This window comes from Mauremys reevesii, linkage group 6 (assembly GCF_016161935.1).
Source record: "Mauremys reevesii isolate NIE-2019 linkage group 6, ASM1616193v1, whole genome shotgun sequence".
Classification (NCBI taxonomy): Eukaryota; Metazoa; Chordata; order Testudines; family Geoemydidae; genus Mauremys; species Mauremys reevesii.
In genome coordinates, this window is record NC_052628.1 from 15,776,324 (window position 1) to 15,801,404 (window position 25,081).

A 25,081-nucleotide genomic window follows, 5' to 3' on the forward strand; every position below is an offset into this window, starting at 1 on the left:
CATAAAATATTGTGAAATGCTTTGAGACTTACTGATGGAAAAAGTACTATATAAGCCTAGGTATTATCTCATAACCCTGCTGAGACATCATCAACTACAGTTCCTGGACTGGAAATGTGGGGATATGAAGATGGGTATCATCAGCATAGCAGAGGTGTTCAACTGCAATCTCCTTACTGATCTTCCTCCCAGCTCATACCTTGTGCACAGCATTGCCAAGCCCAGCCATTCAAGAAACCATGAGATTACCTTAAGAATAATGAGATTTTTAAAAATAATAAATGTGAGGTCTTTTTTTGTTTTTCTCCTGGTTTCTGAGCCTTTATGGCTCATAATTCAAGCTTTACTCCATAACCACAAGGCCTAGAAACTTACTCTAAAACAAAAGTTATGTTCTCATAATCATATGATTCCAGGAGCTGGGGCTTTAAGGGAAGCACCAACCATTGTGAGACTAGTACTAAAGTCAGGAGATGTAGTGATACTGGGGATGTGTTGAACAGAAGGAATATTGGAACTGGATCCTGCTGTGCCTACATAAGGGAGCTTGCTTGGGTTGCTTCTCCGAGAGAGAACAAAGCTACCAGAGGGCAACTGCTTTGTCTTACCCCACCTCCCACATCATCTGCCAGTGAGTCGGCATCACCTTGTGATCCCTGGACTCAAAGGTGGCTGATAGATCTAATAAATTAAGCCTGGGTCTTTATCCATCACCAGGAGAGGATCCTGGACCAGTGCAGCAATGGCTGTCTCTGTTACATAACCAGGTTAGACTCCAGATCGACAGGTGACGGAGATGCGTGGCACTATAAGAACATGACAGTTTTCTTGCCGCAACCTTTCCTATGATCTGAACCAGCACTGGCCCTTCTCACCCTGCCCCTCCCCTTGAAGCTAATCCATGCCCGTGTTTCATTGCTATATTGTAGCTGGCCTCTGAGCAAAGCAGAGAAACATCTTTATACATGGCCATTGTTCCACCACTCCCATGTGCCTGTTCATCGTGAAGGGCTGGCCAGGGTCAGATTCAATAAAAGGAGAAGGGGAAAGTACACTACCAGGGGCTGAGACAGCTACTGATCAGCTAGGGCCAGGGAACAGAGAGAGAGTTTAGGGACTGGGATGTGGGAATTCCTTACTTCCCCAGTCCCACCCCAAAAGGGGAGGAGGATCTTGTGGTTAAAGGACAGGACTGGGAGTCAGGACAGCTGGGACCTTCCTAACTATGCCAGAGACTTCCTGTGAGACTCTGGCAAATCACCTACTCTCTCTGCTTCGTTCCCCCTAATCTAACATAAAATCTCTCCAGCTGGCTAGTGGGATCTATATACTAATAGCATCAAAGCACCTTACACCTCCAACATGGGACTGAGGCTACCTCCCTGTGTCCACTCATGGCCAAGTGTCTCAAGGCCCTTGACTGGAAGACTCGGTAGAGAGCAAAACCAGCTCCTGCCACCGGGTCCCTTTGGCCATTCACACTGGTGGAATCAACACCCAATCTGGCTGAGTTGTTTGTTACCCGGGCTGCGAGTTTTTGGGCTTTTCTTCTTCCCTGCAACCGCTGGACAGGGTGACCAGATGTCCCGATTTTATAGGGCCAGTCCCGATTTTGGGGTCTTTTTCTTGTATAGGCTCCTATTACCCCCCATCCCCTGTCCTGATTTTTCACGTTTGCTGTCTGGTCACCCTACCGCTGGCTGGGTTATTTCCCCGGGGGCGGGGGCTGGCTGGTGCCAGGGAAGTCCCAGGAGCTGGTGTAAATGGGAGCGGAACCCGGCCCCTCCCATCCCGAGGCGGTGGGGGGCTCTGGTGGCCGCCCTGGGAAGACAGAGCCGCGCGGCCCGGCGAGGCGAAGGCTCCGCTTGCAGGGCGCCCTGCAGCGCGCGGCGCGGCTCGCGGGGGGGGATAGGGGGCAGCGCGAGCGCAGGTGGCCGCCCCGTGACGGACAGGCCTGCCCTGACGTCAGGCGGTGGGCGGGGCCCCGGGAGGCGTTCTCCCGGGGCAGATGTGCCGGGCTGCCGGGGCTCGGGTTTGGGCTCGCGCTGCGGACGGAGCCAGGCGAGCCCCGTCCGAGGAGGCGCGCTCCCTGCTGGGCTCGCTGCGGGTCTCGCCCCACGGGTAAGTGCCTGTGCCCGGGATGCGCTTCCCCAGCCCAGGTAGCGGGCGGGCTCGGGCTGGGGGGCTGCCCCCACCCGCCTGCCCGCGGGAATGAGCGAGGCGAACCCAGGCAGCCCCTCCAGCCGCGGGAGGGGGGAATCCGCAGGAGCTCGCGCTGTTCCCCAGCACCTGAGGCTCGCTCGCTCGCTCGCTCGCTCGCCTGCTCCTGGAGCCCTTTGGTTCTTGTCCTCGTCGGGTTCGCTGCGAGGTGGGCAGCGGGGGTGGGTCCCCCCGGGACAGGCGTGGAGATGGGGAGAGAGCTAAGCAGGGATGGTGACCCGGGTTTCCCCCCAATACAGCGCTGTAGTCCCTTCCCGGCCCCAATGCAACGGTGGGGTTAGGGGGCTGCTGTATTTATCCCCTGTGCTGCACTGGAGATGGGCTGCTGTCCTGTACTAGGTCTGGCTGTGCGGACAGTGGTCTCCATGGAGAGGTGGACAATAGTCTCCCATTCCCCAGGGAGAAAGGAGTCGCTGCCCACTCCTTAGCCTATGGGGTGCAGTGCAGGAGAGGCTGGACGGGGATGGATGGGGGGAAGTGTGTGATGGGGGCATGGCCTGGCACGTTAGGGGAGAAGGGCACCATCATTTTCACGAGCTCTGTTTGTTCCATGGAAATCCTAAATCTGTTTCTCCTGTCTCTGCTCTAGTTACAAATGCTGCTGCTAACGGAAGGCAGACAGGTAAATGAGGCACCTGTACAATGTTCTGTGGTGGCTAAGGGAGGTGATAAGTGGTGTCTTTAAGCATGTTATCTTGTGAGAGGCATTGTCTTGAGGATGGTTTTTAAAAGGCTTGGCGAGGGATGAGGATGATGAGTCTATTGGCACCACATCCCTGTATTATAACATTTCTTATATTCTGCTTCCAATACTTCTGTGGGCTGTCATCACTTTAAGAGCTCGATTCCTCTCTTCTGTACCTCAGTTAACTCCACTGAAATCAGTGGAGTTACTCCTGACTTTCACTGCTGTAAGTGTGTAGAGAATCAGGCTTTATGTGTTTCCTCGCATACACCAAAGAGCATGAATACTCCTGTTTGCTTCATCGGCAAATGTCTAAATGGTATTTGCATGAATGAACTGTGACTTTGTGAGTGTAGCATCACCTCAGACACTTCATTTGCAGGCAGTTTAATACTTCTCTGGCTGTGTGGGAAAGGCACATTTTAGAGAAACAGATGCTGAACTATGATGTGGTGTAAGTGATCCACCAGCTCGTAGCTGTACACGGTTACTAATACGGCTCTTAATTGCCCCAGTGAAGGAATCAAACTGTCAGTCTTCTGCACCTGAAAGCTGTTGGGTGTCAAGTATTTTCTGTACTCCTGGGAACAGCCTTGCACCGATGGGATGGACTAGATGACCTACTATGATTTATCTATCGCTAATAAAGTCCAGTAGTGGTTCTGGGCTGTGGAGCAAAACATGATTATACCTGTGGCATAATTTTGGCCAATTTGGGTGCTTAAAATTAGATCTCGAAATAAATTGTGTGATTTGTTTTTTATGGGGAGTTACAGGTCCTGACAGTCAGATAAGTGACCTAACTGTAGTGTTGTTTGATAATACTAGGCTTAGTCTTTTACACCTCCTCCTCTTTGCCGTGTCTCTGGATGTGTAAAACTAATCATCGGATCCTCTTAAATAAATCCTCATCAGTGACTTACAACATGCAGCTGATTTCTGCTGCTGCCCTTCATGAAAGAGCCTGGCTGCTTATTAATTATTAGCAGCACTTCACGCTTTCAAAGCAATGTATGAATATCCGTTAGATAACAAGACCCAATGACAGGTCAGTATGACAAACCTCGTTTATGAGGCAGGGACGCTGTGGCTTTGGGGAGACGACGAAGCTTGTTCGAGGCTACATGGCAAGTCGTTGGCAGGGTTGGTCCTGTTTTCCGAGGAGCAGGAGATGGTGGAGACAGTGCCCCTGCCTGTGGGGATGCAGTGTCAGCAGCCAGCATGCAAGTGGAGGTCCCAGGGGGAAGGGGTTGGAGAGCAAGCCCACCCCTTTGCAGTGCCTGTTACCGGCCTGGTGTGGAGGGAAGGCCCTGGGGGGGAGGGATTGGAGAGTGAGGCCACCCCCTCCCAGAGCCTGTTACGGCCCTACCCCTCCCACTTCACACCCTGCCCCACCTGAGCCCCAGATACTGGGCTGGTGGTACCAGGCAGTAGGATCTGGGCAGCAGCAGCAGAGTGGAGGAAGCAGCTGGAGCCAGCAAGCAGAGTCAGCAGGCATGCCCTGGTAGGCATCGTGGCCCACCATGGGGAGGGAGGGGATGCAGGAGGCTGGGTATAACCCCCATAACCCACATGTTGGTTATAAGGGAAAAGAATAAGAATGCAGAAATGCAAGATACCTATAGGTCCAGGCATATAAGAACTAGTTTAAGTGTTTAGCATAAGAGTAAGCCCCCGCAGCCTTACTAGAAGTAAGCCGCTCTTTAGCATTAGCATAAGTAAGTAAACTAGCAGTGACCTTAAATCACAAGATGACAGACTTTGTTTTGCTTGTTTTGCCATATTAGAGAATGCTGAAACTAAGCATAAAACTACTGACAGGTAACCGCAAGAAGGTAGTTTGTACCAGTTTTAGGGTAATGTACCAGTTTTAGGGTACTGCTACAGACTAGGGACCAAATGGCTAGGCAGCAGTTCTGCAGAAAAGGACCTAGGGGTTACAGTGGACGAGAAGCTGGATATGAGTCGACAGTGTGCCCCTGTTGCCAAGAAGGCTAACGGCATTTTGGGCTGTATAAATGGGGACATTGCCAGCAGATCGAGGGATGTGATCATTCCCCTCTATTTGGCATTGGTGAGGCCTCATCTGAAGTACCGTGTCCAGTTTTGGGCCCCTCACTACAATGAGGAGGTGGAAAAATTGGAAAGAGTCCAGCAGAGGGCAACAAAAATAAGTCATGTACTCCAGCCCCGTAATCATGAGGAGAGGCTGAGGGAACTGGGATTGTTTAGTCTGCAGAAGAGAAGAATGAGGGGGGATTTGATAGCTGCTTTCAACTACCTGAAGGGGGGTTCCAAAGAGGATGGTTCTAGACTGTTCGCAGTGGTGGCAGATGACAGAACAAGGAGTAATGGTCTGAAGTTGCAGTGTGGGAGGTTTAGGTTGGATATTAGGAAAAACTTTTTCACTGGGAGGGTGGTGAAGTACTGGAATGGGTTACCTAGGGAGGTGGTGGAATCTTCTTCCTCAGACCAGGGTTTCTCAAACAGGGGTCATCGCTTGTGTAGGAAAAGCTCCTGGCGGGCTGGGCCGATGTGTTTACTTGCCCTGTCTGCAGGTCTGGCCAATCGCTGCTCGCACTGGCCGCGGATCGCTGCTCTGGGCCAATGGGAGCTGCTGGAAGCGGCGGCCAGGCTCCCATTGGCCCAGAGCAGCAATCTGCGGGAAGTGGGAGCCGCAATCGGCCGGACCTGCGGACAGGGCAGGTAAACACACCGGCCTGCCCCGCCAGGGGCTTTCCCTACACAAGTGACGACCACTGTTTGAGAAACCCTGCCTTAGAGGTTTTTACGGTCAGGCTTGACAAAGCCCTGGCTGGGATGATTTAGTTGGGAATTGGTCCTGCTTTGAGCAGGGGGTTGGACTAGATGACGACCTGAGGTCCCTTCCAACCCTGATATTCTATGATTCTATGATATGATTCTATTTTGTGGGTAAATATCAGCAGATGCCTAACCGCAGGTAGCTATGGTAACTAACTTTTATGTATATGCTAATGAGTTTGAACTAATTAATATACTAATCTAAAGGATAAGGGCACCGAAATATTATGAGGGTGAGGAAGTTAAAATATGGTGAAGAAAGGAGGAGCCACTCATGAATTTTCATGATGGTCTATAAAGGATCTGTCTCAACCCTTCTAGTCCTTCCCAAGGATAGAGTGAGCATACACATGTAATAGTGCTGGATATAACTACAGGATTGTATTACTTTGCCTTACTTGTTTGGATTGTTTATTTATAGGACTAATCATAATAATAATACAAATTCTGCAACTTCAAATGTTTTTTCCTGAGTGTGAGTGTTATGGTCACTACTGTGTACATTGGGGCTCCACCTGAACAGTAATTTTGATAATACTGGGCCCAATCTTGGGACAAAAACCTACCACATTTTGGAGTGTTAATTGGGAATTTTAAATATTTTAAATGGCCAACGTAATCGATACCTAATCAATAGATCAGGCAACATGGGAGAGTGGGAGCAAGAGAGTTTGGGGGAAGCAGAGCAGGATGTTTCCAGAGGATGTTGTGAAGGCCAAGACCATAACAGGATTCAGAAAAGAACTAGCTAAATTCATGGAGGATAGGTCCATCAATGGCTATTAGCCAGGATGGGAAGGGATGGTGTCCCTAGCCTCTGTTTGCCAGAAGCTGGGAATGGGTGACAGGGGATGGATCACTTGATGATTACCTGTTCTGTTCATTCCCTCTGGGGCACCTGGCATTGGCCACTGTTGGAAGACAGGATACTGGGCTTTGGTCTGACCCAGTATGTCTGTTCTTATGAGGATTGTTGACAAGTTAGAGAGAGCCTGGTGAACATGGCCTGCCTGTTCTGTTTGTAATAAACCCAGGTAAATTTTGTCTGGTTTCAGGTTTTGGAAAGTTTCGTTACGAGCCTATGTCCCTCTGCACCTAAACACCTGCAGACACGATTCACTGCAATAATATAGAGTCCTAAGCCAGAAGGGCCCATTGTGAGCATGCCTGATCTCCTATATAACACAGGCCATAGAACTTCCCCAAAATATTTCCTAGCGCAGATCTTTTAGAAAAACATCCAATCTTGATTAAACCATTGCCAGTGATGGAGAATCCACCACAACCCTTGGTAAACTGTTCCAATGGTTAATTATTCTCACCATTAAAAATTTGCATCTTATTTCCAATCTGCATTTGTCTAGCTTCAACTTCCAGTCACTGGACTGTGTTCTAGCTTTCTCTGTTTGATCGAAGAGCCCATTATTAGATATTTGTTCCTCTTGTAGATACTTATAGACTGTAATCAAATCACCCCTTAACCTTCTCTTTCTCATTAGGCTTGGAAGGATTCTAAATTGTTAGTCATTGGTAAGCGTCAATTTCACCTGACACGCAGCAGTTGACCAAAAAAAAACAAACAAACCCCCTCATGGATAGTAGTAAGTAAGCACAGCCTCCCCCTTATCTAGTGCCTGCAGGAATTTGGTATCCTGGCCCCTCAGCTGTGCAAGGAGCCCCCTGCAGCCCAGCTGCCATGACCCCACTCACTCACTCATCAGCCAGGCCTACAGGTGTCCATCTGCTGCTCTGAGGCCAGAGCTGTTCAGCAGCAGTGTGGCCTCCCGCGCAGCCAGGGACTCATCCTCCTTGTTGTCCTAGCAGGCACCTTCCTTGCCAGGATAGGAGCACTTAGCGGGACTGGAACAGTGGCAATCATGTAACAAAGGGCAACAGTGGCTGCCAAACAGTATTGGAGCTGCAGATCCGATTGATGAACACAACAGTGCTCTGGGATTGAAGTTCAGAAAGAGTATGAATGCAGTTACATTTGTGGTGTGGCCTCAGTTGCGCTAGTACAGTAGGGGAGGCCAAGTTTGTTGTTTTATGTTAGTAATGGGTCTCAAGAGGAAAACCCTAGAGGGGTATTCCAGTGAATAGCCTGAACTCCAATTTAAAACAGTGAATAAGTCTGGAAAGGGAGACAAGGACATTTTGTGCTGCAAAGTTGGTAAAACAGAAATCTAAAGGTAAATAGTATTGCTGATCATCTGAACAGTAAATCTCATTTGACAAGAAAAGAGTCAAGCGAAGATAACTCGGGCTTTGATAGAAGCCTGTTTAGGAAGAATGAGAGAAGGAAGAAGCTGCAGATTTTCCACACGATCTGGTACGCGTGTTGTGCTTTGAGCCAATTCCGATGAATACTGTCCATGGGGTTGAAGGTTTTTATTAGCTCTGCTTCACAAGTATGCACCAACAATGTGCACTTCCCAGAACATCATTAGCTGGAAGAAAAATACCCGCCTGAAGTTTTTGCTCACCACCAAGCTACAATAAAGGATCTTTTGAATGGTCGGAAATTCTCTTTAGTAATTGATTAAACCCCAGAGTTTTCCGGACGGCCAGCAATTAACATCCTTGCAGTGTTCTACAGTGACAAAAATAAATCAATGAATACTATTCTATTGCAGGGGTCGTGTCAATTTGGTTTCAAGTTGTGTTGTGAGAATACAGCCAAAGGTGGGAATACTGTATGTCAATCAACAGTGACTCCACAATAAACATGCCATGCTTAGTAAAGGACTTGAAAGAAGTGTATCCACATCCGCTGCACATTCCATGCATTGCTTATCTTTTGTGTATAGCCATTGATCATGCATTCTACAACATGAACAAATTTGTGGTACATTTTCTAGCGATATTTAAACATGCCAACAGGCAAAGGCTCTTTTAAAGTTATCTTTGAAAGTCTGCGTGAGCAACAATGTGAGCGTGTGCTCTCTCATGTTGTGCTGTCGTGTTAGTTTTCCTGGCTTAAGGCAACAAAATTAATTCATGTGCATTGGGACAGTCTGATGGACTTTCTTATTAAAGAAGAGGTAGCATAGCATTCATCTCAAAGAAGGCAATGAAACTATATCAGGTGGTCAAGGATGATGGAAATCAGCAAGAATTGTATTGCAAGTTACCTTTTCTTTGTGTATTTTTTGGGGAAAATCTACAGTGTTCATTTGCAAATGGAAACAAATACACCCTTCATACATTGCCTTGATATGCTGCTTACCTGTGACTTACAAGTTCATGCTGATGTACATTAATGCCTAAAAGAGTGGAACTCAGGTCAGTGGGTTCCAAAAGGCAATTCCTTTAATCTGCAATGCATGCTTTCTCATCAGAATTTCAAAGCAAACTGAAGGCATCCATAACTGGAATATACCAGACAGACTCTGTGGAGCTGGATCTCTTTTTGCCAACTGTCCAGTGTTTGATCCATTTGACACCTGTCAGATTTCTCACAATTTTAGCGACTATGAAAATATTCTGCATATTTTCCCTTGCAAGGCAGAAGAGTTCAAGCACAATTTTGATTTGTACATAGAGTATGAAGTGCCTTGTGATGGCAGCCTAACTGGAGAAGTTGTAACTCAGTCATTGCCTGTCATATCCAGTGTGGTATTACATGCACTTGCAGTGCCAGTAACTTCAGTGCCTATCATTCAGTTTGTTCGGAAAAGTTCAAGACAAGTATCGCAAAGACCAACTTTGGCAGCTCAACATTTTTTACTACAAAAAGGATATAAGCTTAAATTTGGAGAGTTGCATGGGCAGTGGGTATAATAGACCAGGGGAGGCTGAGCCTCCCCTGGCACTGTTGTGGCCATTGGACCCCTCATTGCAGGGTTTTGGGGGGAAGTTTTTTATTTATTATGCCCCATGCAGATTCCGGAGTGGCTAATGAGGCGGTATGTGCTACCACCTCCTCAGCTGCCCCGGAATCTGCATGAGGCATAATAAATAAAAAACTTCTCCCCAAAAACTCTGGCTGAGGGGGGTCTTGGTGCGCCTCCGGCCGAGGGGGGTGTGGGCAGAAGGGACGGAGCTGGGACTAGCCTCCCCGAAAGGGGGCTCCACCTGCCGCCCATGGAGAGCTTTTGAAATCTGAAATCATCTGCTGGTTCTAGAAAATAATTACTAATTCCAGTACATGTAATAAAAAGCCTGAGATATTTTATTTATTTATTAGTTCTGATCTCCTAGCTGTGGGAACTGAAGATGTTATGCGCAAAATTATGTGATTTAGGCATGTTACGAATAACACTTTTTACCTTTTTGAATCTCAGTATCTACTGTCATTAAATAATTGTCTGACACCTGCCCCTTAATTTCCTGCAGTTGTGAAAATTCTAATTGATAAAAATACAAGAAGCTTAAAACTAAGGCTGTCAAGTAATCGCAGTAAACTCATTGCAATTAACTAAAAAATTAATCTCACTGTTAAACAGTAGAATACCAATTGAAATGTATTAAATATTTTTGGATGTTTTTCTGCATTTTCAAATATATTGATTTCTATTACAACAGAGAATACAAAGTGTACACTGCTCACTTTATATTATTATTTTTTATTACAACTATTTTCACTGTAAAACGATAAACAAAAGAAACAGTATTTTTCAATTCACCTCATACAGTCTCTTTATCACAAAAGTGTAACTTACAAATGTAGAATTTTTTTTGTTACATAACTGCACTCAAAAACAAAACAATATAAAACTTTAGAGCTTACAAGTCCATTCAGTCCTACTTATTGTTCAGCCAATCGCTGATACTGCTATATGCTTCCTATTAACATCACCTGAAAGTGAGAACAGGCATTTTCATGGCACTTTTGTAGCCAGCGTTGCAAGGTACTTACATGCCAGATATGCTAAACATTTGTATGTCCCTTCAAGCTTCAGCCACTATTCCAAAGGCCATGCTTCCATGCTGATGATGCTCATTAAAAAAATGTGTTAATTAAATTTGTGACTGAACTCCTTGGGGGGAGAATTGTATGTCTTCTGTTCTGTTTTACCCACCTTCTGTCATATATTTCATGTTACAGCAGTCTTGGATGATGACCCAGCACATGTTTGTTTTAAGAACACTTTCACTACAGATTTGACAAAAAAAAAAAAGAAGGTACCAATGTGAGATTTCTAAAGATAGCTATAGCACTCGACCCAAGATTTAAGAATCTCAAGTGCCATCCAAAATCTGAGAGGGATGAGGTGTGGAGCATGCTTTCAGAAGTCTTAAAAAAGCAACAGTCAGATGCAGAAACTACAGAACCCAAACCTCTGAAAAATAAAATCAACCTTCTGCTGGTGGCATCTGACTCAGATGATGAAAATGAACATGTGTTGGTCCGCTCTGCTTTGGATCGTTATCGAGCAGAACCTGTCATCAACATGGACGCTTGTCTTCCGGAATGGTGGTTGAAGCATGAAGGGACATGTGCAAAAGATTCATATCTGGCACATAATATCTTGTGATGCCAGCTACAACAGTGCCATGTGAATGCCTGTTCTCACTTTCAGGTCACACTGTAAACAAGAAGCGGGTGGCATTATCTCCTGCAAATGTAAGCAAACTTGTTTGTCTGAGCAATTGGCTGAAGTAGGACTGAGTGGACTTGTAGGCTCTAAAGTTTTACATTGTTTTATTTTTGAATGCAGTTTTTTGTACATAATTCTACATCTGTAAGTTCAACTTTCATGATAGAGATCGCACTCCAGTACTTGTATTAGGTGAATTGAAAAATACTATTTATTTTGTTTTTTACAGTGCAAATATTTGTAATAAAAAATAAATATAAAGTGATCACTATACACTTTGTGTTCTGTGTTGTAATTGAAATCAATATATTTGAAAATGTAGAAAACATCCAAAAATAAACAGTAAAAGAATACCATTTATTTAAATGAGTGATTAATTTTTTAATCGCTTGACAGTCTTACTTAAAACCCATAATGTTGTGTAATTGAGGACATTTAAAATAAAGAAAAATGCCTACAATAAAATTTGATCTGATCTGAAATTATGAAGGAAAAAAAGAAAAATCTAATTCTACCAAGCATAACACAGAACTTAGTGTGCCTGTGTCTAGATAACCTCTGTCCATTTGTCATTAGAGAGACAAGGTGGATGAGGTAATCTCTCTTATTGGACCAACTTCTGAGAGAAGGTAAAAGATGTTACCTCACCTGCCTTGTCTCCTGAATCCTGGGACCCACATTGTTACAACTGCAAACAACAGTGGAAGATCTCCGTTCGTTGTCTGTTCCTGTTTTGGTGGCAGATTGTTCAGTACCATGATACTATCCCTGCCATCTTTCTCTTTTCTCCCGGGGCTATATACAGTTTCCCCCATTGCTTTTTGGTTCAATCTCTTTTATCAGCTCTGATCATTCTGAAAAAATGTCATTCCTGCACTCTCTGATTTTGAGTACAAGCAGAAACTGTCTGAGGAGGTGGGGGAACCATTTCTAATGATAAAATTCTAATGAGCCATGGAGTCATAAGCATCACACACCTTTCACACGGAAAATTGGGCTGTTGATTTTTTTTTTTTTTTTTTTTTTTTTGCTTTCTGCCCTCCCACCATATAGCAGCAAACAACATATTGTTTCAGGGCCAATCCATTGACCCTGTAAGCATGTCTCTCTAATCTATCTGAAAAAAACGTTCCTCACTATTGGTAAAGAATTTATCCTCAAAACACCACTGTGAGACATGGAGGTAGCATCATCTTCATTTTGCGGGCATGGAACTGAGCCACAGAATGAATTGTCCAGGGGAGTTTATGGACAAATTGGGAACTGAACTCAGCTCTCCAGAGTCCCATTTTAGAGCCTTAATCACAAGACAATCTTCCTTCTAGGATGCTAGCTAATGGGAGTTCCTATGGAATGTCATGTTTTAATCATGCCACATTTATATTCTAATGACATGCATATGATCCCTCAAAGATGCAGATGGAAATTACGACATGAGCAATGATCCCACCCTGATTCTGCTAGCCCCCAGTGCCGAAGTGATAGGTACACCTGACTATGGACGTTATAGGTAGAGGCTGAGGTCAGAGGACGTGCACAAAATCTACAGATGAAAATGAAATAAGCTTCTCTGTATATGGGACTGTGACGTTCAAGGCTGGGTATTGTTCAGGGCTTTTTTCATTAAGGCAGTCACTGCTTCATTGCACTGCCATATGAAGTGGCAGCATATGGGACAATGTGACATCAATCACTCTCCAGCTGTTCTTTGGATTCCTCACTCCCTCAGCATCTAATCTTTTGCCAATTTCTCATTTATTTTAAAGATTTGCTTGGGGGACATGGTACATTTCCAAGGATGCTGTGAAGCTGCATGTTTACCAGACAAAAGAGAACACGTTTTTGTCAGGCTGTTTTTGGAAGGGTTCTTCCAAATTGCTCCTCCTTCCCTATTCATTTCCAATTCGGAATTGGAGCTCCCCATTTTAAAAAATTTAAAAATCCAGATTTCCAGCTAAAACTGACAAAATCCACTGTTCCAGGCATAGGCACCGACTCCGTGGGTGCTCCGGGGCTGAAGTACCTTTGGGAGGAAAAATATGGGGGGCCACTGGTCAGCTGTTTGGCTGGTGGGATGCACTCAGGGGAGGGCAGAGAGGAGCCTTGTGGGAGGGAGCTGAGAGAAGCGAGCGAAGGGCGGGTGTGGGGGCTGGAGGAGGGGACACAGCAGGGGTGGGAAGAGGCAGAGCAAGGGCGGGGCCTCGGGGGAAGGGGTGGGAGGAGGCAGAGCAAGGGCAGGGCCTTGGGGAAGGGGCAGAGTGGAGATGTGGCCTCGGGGTGGGACGCCCACCTGGAAAAATAAAAGTCAGTGCCTATAGTTCCAGGTGAAGGTCACTAATGTTATAGGGATGAGCTGACCCAGTAACTTTCATCCCACAGATCTTTTCAATACTATCTCCAGAGAAATCAGAGATAAATCCTATTAGGTCATCTAGAAGAATTGTTCCCTACAGTCTGTATTCTACAGTGCTTTGTCCAGCGTAGCTTTTAAGGAATCAAACGATGGGGTTTCCACTTCTTTCCCAGGAAAACGGCTGCAAAGACTACTAAGAATTGTTTTCTGATATTGACCCTTTGCCATATTCCTTCAAATTGCTCCTGGTTATGTCCATTGGTACCAGCTAAAATTATTCCTCTTCCCCTGCTGCCTTCTTGGTGCTTTTGCCCTTCAGAATGTCCTATATCTATTGCTTAATCCATGGTATTTTTATAGTTTGGATGGCTGACCTAGTATCCGGGCAGAGCACTATGTCTTCACAGGTACTGCTGAGCCAAGATGGGCTAGATCTAGTATTGGTTCATGCTGGTTGCTGGTGCTGTAAGGCCATGTGTAGCCAGGGCCTTGAGATGGAAAAGCCACCAGTGAGGGTTTGTGGAGGTGCCCACATAGTTAGGAAAGGAGGGATGGGCAGTGATTGGAAAGGGCACGGATCCAGTGCATTCCCTCAACGGACAGAGCTCTTATGGTGTTCCAGATGCAAACTAAAGCGTCCACTCTGTCAAAAAGCCTGAGTGAGATCAGATGTATCAACTCTACTTGCCTTACCCTTGGGTAACTCCCTAGCCACACACAGTGGCACCATTGTCCTGGTCCTTTCCTAAGGGATTACAATCTAGATTACAATTGGGTCCTGTAGGAGTACATGAGTTTCAGGTTTGGACTCCAATATAATTGTCTATGGTGTGTGGTTTATTTATTTATGTATTTATTCTTGCTCTCTTTCAACCCTAGGGGTTTGTCCAGAGCAGTTTCTCTGTTTTATTTCATGTTGTCTTACCCAGGTATTTTGCTATCTTCACCCTTCCAGGAATGCTGCTAAACTCATCTGTGGGGGTTTTGTTGTTTGTTTGTCTTTTTGGTGGGGGGTGGGGGGGGGGGGAAGAGGTGACTGTACTGGCAGTGGGTTTGTAGGCCTAAGGAAGGCACAGCTGGAGACTTGAGCTTTGATTATCTTGTGGGCAGTTTAGTAACTGCAGAATGGTGTAGGTGGGTACCTGAAAGTCTGAATTACTTTTACTGGAGACTATAATTTTTGTCACTGTGTGGGTATTTTTTAAAAAATATGAGTGGGCTTGGAAGGATTAGATTTTTTTATTGGTAAATGTCAGTTGAAATCAATTTCACAATACACACACAAACAGATGGCAACATATTTCCATTGATAAGAATTGAAATTTACAGCTAGGCAAAGTAAGAAAAATGCTGCTTGATAACTTATTAGAATTTGATTTAAGGCTACTTACTTCGTATATTTTGGATGTGATGTTAACAATTTGTATCTTAATGGTTTTAGGACTTTAACTTTTTGAATCTCAACGACCACTCATTAAATAAATTGTTTGATTTCCCTCACCCCTATAAAATTGAATGAAAATGTAAATAATTTAAAAAATGCTTAAAGCCCATAAGTTTGCTCAACTGTGAACATTTAAATAGATAAGAACATAAGAAAGGCCGTACTGGGTCAGACCAAAGGTCCATCTAGCCCAGTATCTGTCTACCGACAGTGGCCAATGCCAGGTGCCCCTGAGGGAGTGAACCTAACAGGCAATGATCAAGTGATCTCTCTCCTGCCATCCATCTCCATTCTCTGACGAACAGAGGCTAGGGACACCATTCTTACCCATCCTGGCTAATAGCCATTTATGGACTTAGCCACCATGAATTTATCCAGTCCCCTTTTAAACATTGTTATAGTCCTAGCCTTCACAACCTCCTCAGGTAAGGAGTTCCACAAGTTGACTGTGCGCTGCGTGAAGAAGAACTTCCTTTTATTTGTTTTAAACCTGCTGCCTATTAATTTCATTTGGTGACCCCTAGTTCTTGTATCAGAACTTTTAAAAAAATTAGAACTTTAAAAGAAAAAACCATTGATATTCTTTGAAACTATTAAAAAAAAAAAAACTTGAATTTTGCCAAGCCTAGATATGAGGTGCCTACAGCTTGGGATTGGTGCCAGAGAAGCCACGATAAACAAACATTCTCTGTCATTGTATCTCTCTGGTTTTGTAAATAGCTTTGACATATAAGGCCAAGTCCATGTAGAACCAAATCGAGTTCAGTTTGCCTCACTCCATGACCCCTCTTCTTGTTCCTGTTCTGTCTGTCAGTTTTTCTCTCTCAGACAGTATTCTCAATGCCATGAAACAGTGTCATCCAGCTCAGTCTGGTACAAAGGGTGATATTTTAAAAAATTCATACACCACCATATTGTGGGTTGCTATTACCTTTTTATTGTGATATTTCCTGTAACTAGAATGGGAAATATTACCAATAGCTCTGTAAGTCAACTGCTACTACATGAGGCATATGCAGCTACGTGATTGCATGGGAGGTATTATGATTCTGTTTCTTATGTACTGTACCTTTCCATATGATTCTTTCTGTCTCCTGAGGGAGTTGAGAAGGCTGTTTTATAGAGGGAGGTCTCTCTTTCTCTCGGAAACAGTTATATTAGTTCTCGGTTTTATTTATTTTGTTTTTAGTCATAAATCATTCTGACTTGAGAGTATGTTTTTTGCTCCGTTTAATGCTGCATGTGGCAAATGCCCAGATTTTACTGGCATCCACTGAAGTGAATATGATGTAAGCACATGATGTAGTTTAAGTCAGCACATAGGCACCTACCAGTGTATTATCTATCTTAGATTTAAGTTAGACAGATGTAGCTTGAATAAATAGACATGTTAAAAATCACAGTTTTTCTGTCTGTCTATCTAGGTACTATATGGCCCTCCTCCCCAGAGTATCTGGGTGACTGACCCTTTAGCTGTCTGGATCTTCCCATAGTGAATGTTTTGGCAATATCATATTATGTCTTTCACTTACCTTTTGTGGGCCTTTGTTTGCTCCTGTCTATCCAGCACTACCTACACTCTTCAGGTATGTCTCCCACTGCAGTTAAAAACCCACAGCTGGCCTGCTGTCTGACTCGTGCTTGTGGAGCTTGGGCTAAGGGGCTGTTTCATTGCAGTGTAGACATTTGAGTTTAGAAGGAGCCCAGGCTCTGCGAAGTGGGAGGGTCCCAGAGCTCAGGCTGCAGCCCGAACTGGAACATCTACACTGCAGTTAAACAGCCCCTTAGCCTGAGCCCCGTGAGCCCAAGTCAGCTGGCACGGGCCAGCCATGGGTGTCTAATTGCAGCGTAGACACACCTTTCAAGTCTTCACACCAGGTATTATGCTCCCATTGCCACTGGCATTTGACTACACTCGTAACAGTGGCTCAGATCCTGAAAGATATTTAGGTTCCTAATTCCCATCTTGAGTTAGGTGCCTAAATACCTTTCAGGATCTGGGCCGATGTCCTTGAAGTCAGTAACCCTAGAGCTGGATAAACCAGTTCTAACCCCTCCCATCCCCCCCAGCCTTCTCTTAATTGGAGCCACAGTCCATTTGTAGAACCAAACCTTTTTTTGAGGCTCCGAAACGCTTGGGTATCTCTCTCATATAGCCATTTAGTTATTCATAGGTCTGTGCTATTCAGAGTTCCAGCAGGATAAGTAGCCAGATATACCAGGCGTCTCATGAGAAAGCCTTTTCTTATGAGGTCTCCAGCTTGTTTTGGAGACAACCGATATGGATATGTCTGAGAAGGATCCAGACTCAAATTCTCAACTCTTTGTGGTTTACTCATCACGACTAACAATGACCTAGTCCTACATGGCATTGAGAGCCTTCTAAGAGATGCTGAACACGCTCCACTCCTGTTATCCTCAGGGGGAACTCAGCCTCTTGAAGATTGGGCCCGATGTTCTTGTTTCTGAAAACAGCCTTTTGTGACATTTCATCCCTGTATGTCCTTCCCTTGTCCTGATATTCAGCCTGGCTGTGAGTGAGACCTTAGATGGAGACTGAACACCCAGTCAGACAGGAAACTGAGTAATGAGCATATCAACCAACTTCAAACTGTTCAGTTCCCTTGGGGTATTGAAGTGCCCCTGACTGTGAGGCAGAGATCTCGTCCCACAATGCATTCCTAATCAAAAATGTCTTTATGCAGAGGAACCTTTATGCTTAAGGAGAATATTTAAATCATTACACCATACAAGCCACTTTACCTTATTTAATGTATAAAAATAAATCACATATTGAACCAGAGAGGTATACTGTAAGAACATAAGAACGGCCGTACCGGGTCAGACCAAAGGTCCATCTAGCCCAGTATCTGTCTACTGACAGTGGCCAGTGCCAGGTGCCCCAGAGGGAGTGAACCTAACAGGCAATGATCAAGTGATCTCTCTCCTGCCATCCATCTCCATCCTCTGACAAACAGAGGCTAGGGACACCATTCTTACCCATCCTAGCTAATAGCCATTTATGGACTTAGCCACCATGAATTTATCCAGTTCCCTTTTAAACATTGTAGAATGGTATAAATCCTGTGCAAATGGCCAGAGACTCTGTGTTAAAAATACAACTGTGATCTCATTTTATCATTTAAAAAAAATATTTAAAGCAAACAAAGAAAAGGAATTGTGACCTTGTTAAAGCAAGGAGCTAGGATTTCGGAGTTAGGATTATGGTTCTGTGGGCAATTTACATAAGGCAAAACTGCCAAACTTGGGTGCCCCAGATGAGGAACTGAAATCCATATTTAGACACCTAAATAAAATTGCCCTGACTTTCAGAGGGGCTGAAACACCTTCCATTAACATTTGCAATTCAGAGTACTTCTGTTTAGGCATCTACAGTGTACCAACTTTGGCCTTATCCTCCGTTTGTCTTAATCTGTTTTTGAAATGAGCATGCTATTTTCCTACTGCACAGGGCTGTTGTGAGGATCAGTTAATGTTTGTAAAGTGTTTTGAGATCTCTGGAGGGAAGGTGTTATAGATAAACAACTCACTGTGTGTATTTGCCTGATTAAGAGTATGTTTCTGTCTTGGGGTGAAATTCACCCCATGCAAAGGGCCATGCTCCATTTAAGTCCTCTAAGTGTAGGGTTAAGTGGAATTTAAGTAGGCAGGGGCGGCTCTAGGCACCAGCAAATCAAGCTGTTGCCTGGGGCGGCCAAATCTAGGGGGCGGCAGGCTGGGTCGGTGGACCTGCCGCAGTCATGCCTGCGGGAGGTCCACCGGAGCCGCGGACGACCGGACCTGCCGCAGGCATGACTGCGGAGGGGGTTCGTCCCGCGGCTCGGCTGGACCTCCCGCAGGCATGACTGCGGCAGCTCAAGTGGAGCCGCCGGACCCGCGAACCGTCCGCAGCCGTGCCCGCGGGAGGTTCGCTGTTCCCGCGGCTCCGGTGGAGCTCCCGCAGTCATGCCTGCGGCAGGTCCGCTCGTCCCGGGGCTCCGGTGGACCTGCCGCGGGAGCTCAACCGGAGCCGCGGGAAGAGGGGACCCGCCGCGGGACCGAGGAAGGGCGGCGCAGCACACCGCGCTGCCTGGGGCAGCGTCATTTCTAGAGCCGCCCCTGTAAGTAGGGCATTGACCTGCATGAGGCTTGAGCAGAGAAATAAATCAGGGTTCTCAGCTGATGGGTTGGGAGCCAAAATTGGGTTGCTCAGATGTTTCAAAGGGTCGTGTGGCTCCTGTGGTTCCTGTCCCACAGGACTGGCTGGGCTTGCCTCCCTGCTCCAGACACTGCAAACTCTGAGGTCCCAGCACCACTCAGGTTTAGCACTGCCGTTATGATGACAGGAGCCAGGTAAGTCGAATTTGAGTGAGTGGCATGGCAACCCCATGAGCCAGGTCACAACTCCACTCACACAAATTTGGTCCAGTCAGGTGGGTGGGGCCAAACCTGAGGGGCACTGCAACCCCAGAGGTTGAAATGCCTGGAGCCAAGCTCAGCCAGCCCCACAGTACAAGAGCTGCAGGAGCCACCACTCTTGGATGAGTGCCAGGCAGGACCCAATCCTTCAGGGGGTAGGATCTGACCGAAACCACCCCCAGACTATTTAGTGGGTCGTGACAGGCCATAAACATTTACAAATGGTTCCTAAGCCCCAAAAGGTTGAGAACCACTGGAATAAATTACCCTTTTGAAGAGGCTCAACTTGGCTTTGACATTTACTCCACTTGCACTAGGACATTGCAGACCACCTGGGAATGGCCAGACTAGGAACTAGATTATTTTGGGTGCTTGTTTGTACAGCTAGTATAGGAAGGGGAGAACCCCAGTAATTGTTCTCACTGAATGTGGGACCAGTCCTATAATGCTGGATTTTACATCATGCTGAAAGTAGTACTGAAACATTAGACACTCTATAGCCCCTCCAGAAATATAAAATTTTTGTAATTGCCATTGGTTTTTCTGCTGAAAGATTTATCAGCTGGTTTATTAGTTTCTTTATTGATGATTCATTATTTATTATCATTGTAGTATTTATTTGCCTCTCATGGTTTGCAGACACGGCAAATATTGCTACTTTGTATATTAGATTGTAATTTAATATTATAAAGTAGAGTGAAACCCCATGGTTATGGCCTAAGAGCATATAGCTGATATTGTTGCAATTAACAGTACCACTGCTGGGGAAAATCGGATGCTTTTTTAAAATTATTATTATTTCTGTTCATGTAAGCATGGGATCTTTCTTTCTGTCTATTATATCTTCACACATCACAGCTTCAAAACTCATCAAGTGAATTCTCTAGACACGTAGAATGCAAACTGACATAGTCTAAAAGTATGCCATTGTAGCCCTCAACTGTGCTGACTATGTTAACGAGGCCAATTCTCCAATACACCCTACTATAAAGAACTCAAAAGACCCCATTGCTCCACAACACACCTTTCAAGATCCCTGGAGCCTACACAGAGAAGTTCCACCCCTTGGGGGGAACATACTGGTTCAGCCTGCCCTTGCTGAGGGTCCTTCATTCTGATCCAAATACTGTAATCAGATTGTAAACAAGAGGTCAGACCCTGCTGGAAGGGTTTGAAAACCTGAAATCTCCCAGATTCCCCAGGTGAAAGATGGCTGACTTCTGGTAAGCCTAGCACACATGTAGACTTTGTTTTCTGGTGTGTTTTCTCTGACATGCTTTTGTCCTACAATAAATGTACAGTGCTCTGTGAAAGCTGTTGGGTCATTGATAGATACTGTCAGAGCTCTTTGAGCAAGAGAGTAAAACTTCAGGGTTTAGACTAAGGTCAGACCTGCAGGGATGAACACAGTGAAGTACAGGGGAACTGTGAGCATAAATCCCTGGTTTGGAGGGAAAGGGACGTGGGCCCTAGCCCCATCAGTGGTGATGGCTGAGAAAATGCAGATTAAGTGTATAAAGTTGATACAATAGTCGCAAAGAGATGCATGTGTCCGTAATATCTGCCTCAGTGCCATTCAGATGATGGCTTAGGCTATTAGGAAGAATTTCCTAATAGTTACATTCATCAGGCAGTAAAATAGTTTCCTAATACAGATGTTCGAAGCCTATCACTCAAGGCATTTAGGCCTGAGAATATATTGCATAATGATGTAATTATTTGTATAGCCTCAGCGGTGGGGTAGGTGCCTTATAGACAGGTAAGAAGTCACAGGGTGAAATCCTGTCTCCATTGAAGTCCATGGCAAAACTTCTATTGGCTCTCGTGGAGCCAAGATTTCACCCAAGATCTCCAAGGAAGCTTCAAGCAACATACCATAGAGGACAATCCTCCACTGGTCCCCTGGGGGATGGATTAGATGGTTAAATTATTTTTTCCCACCTCTAACATGTATTAATTTTAAAATGCTGTTATCTTCGGAAAGGGGAAGGTGTATTCATAACCCCCCAACTGCTCGTGAGCCTCCAGCAGTTCTTGTCATTTAGAATATCCATGTGCTTCATCTTTCGTCTTCCATATCAAAAGGGGGTGGGAAACCAAAGCACAAGTCAGATCATGCTTGCAAGCCCTGTGAAAATCCAGGTCATTGCTCCAGCTTAAGCTCTACTGATTCAAGGAGGAGTATATTAGTTCTGCTCATTGGTGCTGTTTCGGGAAGATCTTACGAGCTGCAGGAAAGGCGGGTTCATTGCGAGGTGAGACAACGGAAGCGGAGTTCCAGTAATAGCTTTTAACAATTAATCTCTGCTTCAGGAGTCTTTCTGGAATTGGCAAGTGCAAAGTGCCAGGCTTAGCACAGTCTGTGTCACAGTAAGACTGTGGGTAGAGGGAATTAGGAGTGCAAGATTCATACACTGCTCTTTCATTTGGTCAGTTATTCTGGTTTGCTGCTCCGAAGATGCCAGAGAAAAAATGTTCTGCTGTTCCCATGAAATTCACAATCAAGCTGCTCGTGGTGGAAATTCCTGCTGCTGCTTGTCTGAACACATCAGTTATGGGCTCCACCACTAAATCAGCTCTTTCACTGCCTGAAGAGAAATATCATGCTCCAGCTTTTGGGACTAGCACTAGGCTCTTCTTCCTATGGTGCAAGTGAATTTAATGTTGGTGAGAGGCGCTGGCTCAACAAAAAGACACAGCATGGGTAGCAGCAGCATACGCTATCTGTATCCTAGCCAGTTGCCTGACTTGCAGCAAATGCTTCTAGGTGTGATTTGGCAGTTCAGTCTCTCCGTGTCTGGTCAGGCCCAGGCATCTCTCTAATGCAACTGCCAACTGGGGCCAATTAGTGACAACTGGGGTGGTGTTCTTGTGTGATGTATCCATGGGGAACTAGTCTTAGACCACCGAGCCCACCTCGCATGGGCCAGTCGACAGCCATCCCCGGGTAAGGACTTTCACTTATCGCTGAGCTGGACTGGACTGGAGCCAGTGGTCTGCAGATGAAAGGCCATGTAGTCCATTAACTCACCCCTTGAGCCATCCAGGCCAGTGGAAGATGGAAAGTTTGAAATGTTGGATAGTATGTTCCAAGTAAAGGCTTCAATAAAACCCTTCCATGCTGCAAGAAGGCAAGAGCTAAAATGCCAATGCAAAACTCAGCCCAGTCTAAAATGAGAATGTATTCCTAGGGGGACATTAAGGATGGAGGTCAGAATCTCCACTTCCACCCAGGGACTGGGAGTACTGCTTTCTCATTGTCCAAGCCAAACTCCTCTGGACCTGCCTCAAGTGAGGCTGCATCCCAATATACAAGTGAGAGCAATGGGCAGGGAGGAAGTGATCCGTGACAGGCCTATCCCCCTTCCTGGAGGCAGTGAAGCGCAGTTCTCTGTCTTACACAGACTAGCGCTCAAGGGCCGTATGGTCCCATGTAGAATAAAATGCATGACCCTGTCACAGATGTCTGTGCAAGTGCTGAAAGTGGCCCTAACTGCCCTTCAGGGAGTTTCTGTGACAGATATTGCAGCCACATGCAGTATCTGTGAGAACCATGTTGTATTACAATTTATGTATTATCTCTGTATCGTTGTGGGTTTGGGATTGAGTTCAGCTCCATCGGGGAGGGTTACAGGTCCTCCAGGAACTAAAAATTGTGTCTGTGTCTGTCCGTCTCGCTGGGACCAGTCCATAAACAGCTCCAGAAAAGTACCACCTTTGCGATAGCTTGTGTATACTGGTTCAAACAGGTACGTGACTTCTGGCATAAACAGACTGAGTTTAATCTGACACTTTTTTTGATTCAATAAACAGACACGATCTTTTTCCTGGGGGCACCCCACCCTGCTGAACTATTGGAACCTACCAGGTCCCCCATAGGTCTGAGGGGCGGCTTCTGGTATGTTTAGACTCTGTTATTGTTTTCTGTGTGGGCCTTTGTCCTTAAATGAAGGTGCTCTGCTTCTGAAGAGCTGTTTGGGTCACTTGTAGCTGCTGAGACACATTGGCCATAGCCCTTGGAGAAGAAGCAGAGAGGTTGGATGTTAGTCAGACCTGCTCAAAGAGAATCACAGTGAGTGCAAGGGACTGCCACCTAAATCCCAGGTCTGCAGGGAGAGGAACACGGATCCTTTCCCAGGGAAAGTTGGCAGCTAACAGCCTGAGACCTTGAGCAGGCATTCCTGAAGCAGACCACAGGGGTGGGTGAGTGGCGGGAGGGGGTTTAAAGGTGCAGTTACCCTGAAACTTCGACTGTTTCTTTAATGCTTATGACGCTGCTGCCACCCTTCCTGCTTCCTGCCATTCAGGGAAGAGGAACGCCCCGATCTCTGTGGCTTTGATTTTGTGATTCCAAAGTGTACCAGCCTTAGAAAACATTTCCCCTTTTATATCATTTGCTAATATTGTAATGAATTGGTGTGTGCATGTGCACACCTGTCCTCTGCTACATGAGGTGAGAAGTACTCAACTGTACATTGTAGATCATATACTGCTAATAATTTGGGAGATGTGCCAAAAGGTGGAGGCCTATATTGATGGAGCAGGAGGATCTCAGTTCTAATGCTGATGGTTCTGTTCAGTTCTGAGTGGTCATGGTGTGTAGCATAGTGAAAACCATGAAGCTGTGGGTGGTTATGGATTTGTTACAATAGGTAATGTTCCAACAGAGATGGGTGAAAGAAAAGTTGGATTTGTTTGCACACAACAGCAATAACATAAAAAACCAGGAATGTGATTAAAATAAGCAAGAACAATAGGTACAGGAAACATAAAGCCAGCATCAGATAATCTAAAATATAGGCTATATCTTAATACTAACTGCAGGAGAGAACAAACTCTTTTCCCCAAAGCTTCCCCACTTACAGAGAACAATGTTATGTCAAAGCAATTTGATCCTACTGGCTATTACTTGATTCACAGACCATCCCTACGAGTCTACTCTAAGGTGAATGTCACCTCACTGTGATTCTGCAAGATTTATGGATTACAAAATTTCCACTTTCACCCAGGCACTGGGAGTGCTGCTTTCTCCTTGTTCAAGCCAGTCTGGGAGATGGGGAGTGGGCCTAGGCTATGCTGGGCTGTTACAAGATCACTCGGGTGGTTGGAAAAATACTTTCTTAATGACAGCCCTGGGTTCTGAAGCTCAGCCCACCTGGTGGGAAGAGATTGCACAGCTCCATGCTAAATATGCCTGCCTGTGCAGGTGACAAAAGGCTCTGGGAACAGCGAATGAGCAAGGGCAGGAATGGAACAGATGGGAGTGGGAGAGGAATTACAGGGGAAAAAGCCAACAGCATGATCAATCTTTTATCACATTACCATTTTTTTACCCATCTTTAATCAGAATGACAGAACTTCAAAGCAGAAGTGTCACCTAATTAAACTGCTGCTCCCAGTACTGTATTTGCTGCTGTTGGGTGTGAATTACATAAAACTTTTCATTAGTTTGAATACTTTTCCCTTGCTGCGAATCCCTCTTCCAACAGAGCCTAAGAGGCCAATCAAGTCGTAGACTGCTGTTAACCCAAGAAAAAACCTTTCCTGTTTCAATATTTATGGGGAGCTACAACTGCCCAGTGAAGAAAATATCAAGT

The 25,081-nt window shown here is 45.5% G+C and overlaps 1 protein-coding gene across 4 annotated transcripts in view; it reads left to right on the forward strand.

Annotated features, from left to right (window-relative positions):
- Window positions 1-2,005: 2,005 nt before the first annotated feature.
- The window catches only part of MAPK4 (mitogen-activated protein kinase 4), a 145,511-nt gene continuing 122,435 nt past the window's right edge, over window positions 2,006-25,081 (forward strand). Inside the window, exons 1-2 of one of the 4 annotated variants that reach the window (XM_039545839.1) lie at window positions 2,006-2,121; window positions 2,810-2,842. In XM_039545839.1, the coding sequence (XP_039401773.1) occupies window positions 2,816-2,842 (27 nt within the window). In that variant the 5' untranslated portion in view covers window positions 2,006-2,121; window positions 2,810-2,815. The remainder of the gene's footprint in view (window positions 2,122-2,809; window positions 2,843-25,081) is intronic. The other 3 variants (XM_039545840.1, XM_039545833.1, XM_039545835.1) reach the window with 3 other exon arrangements.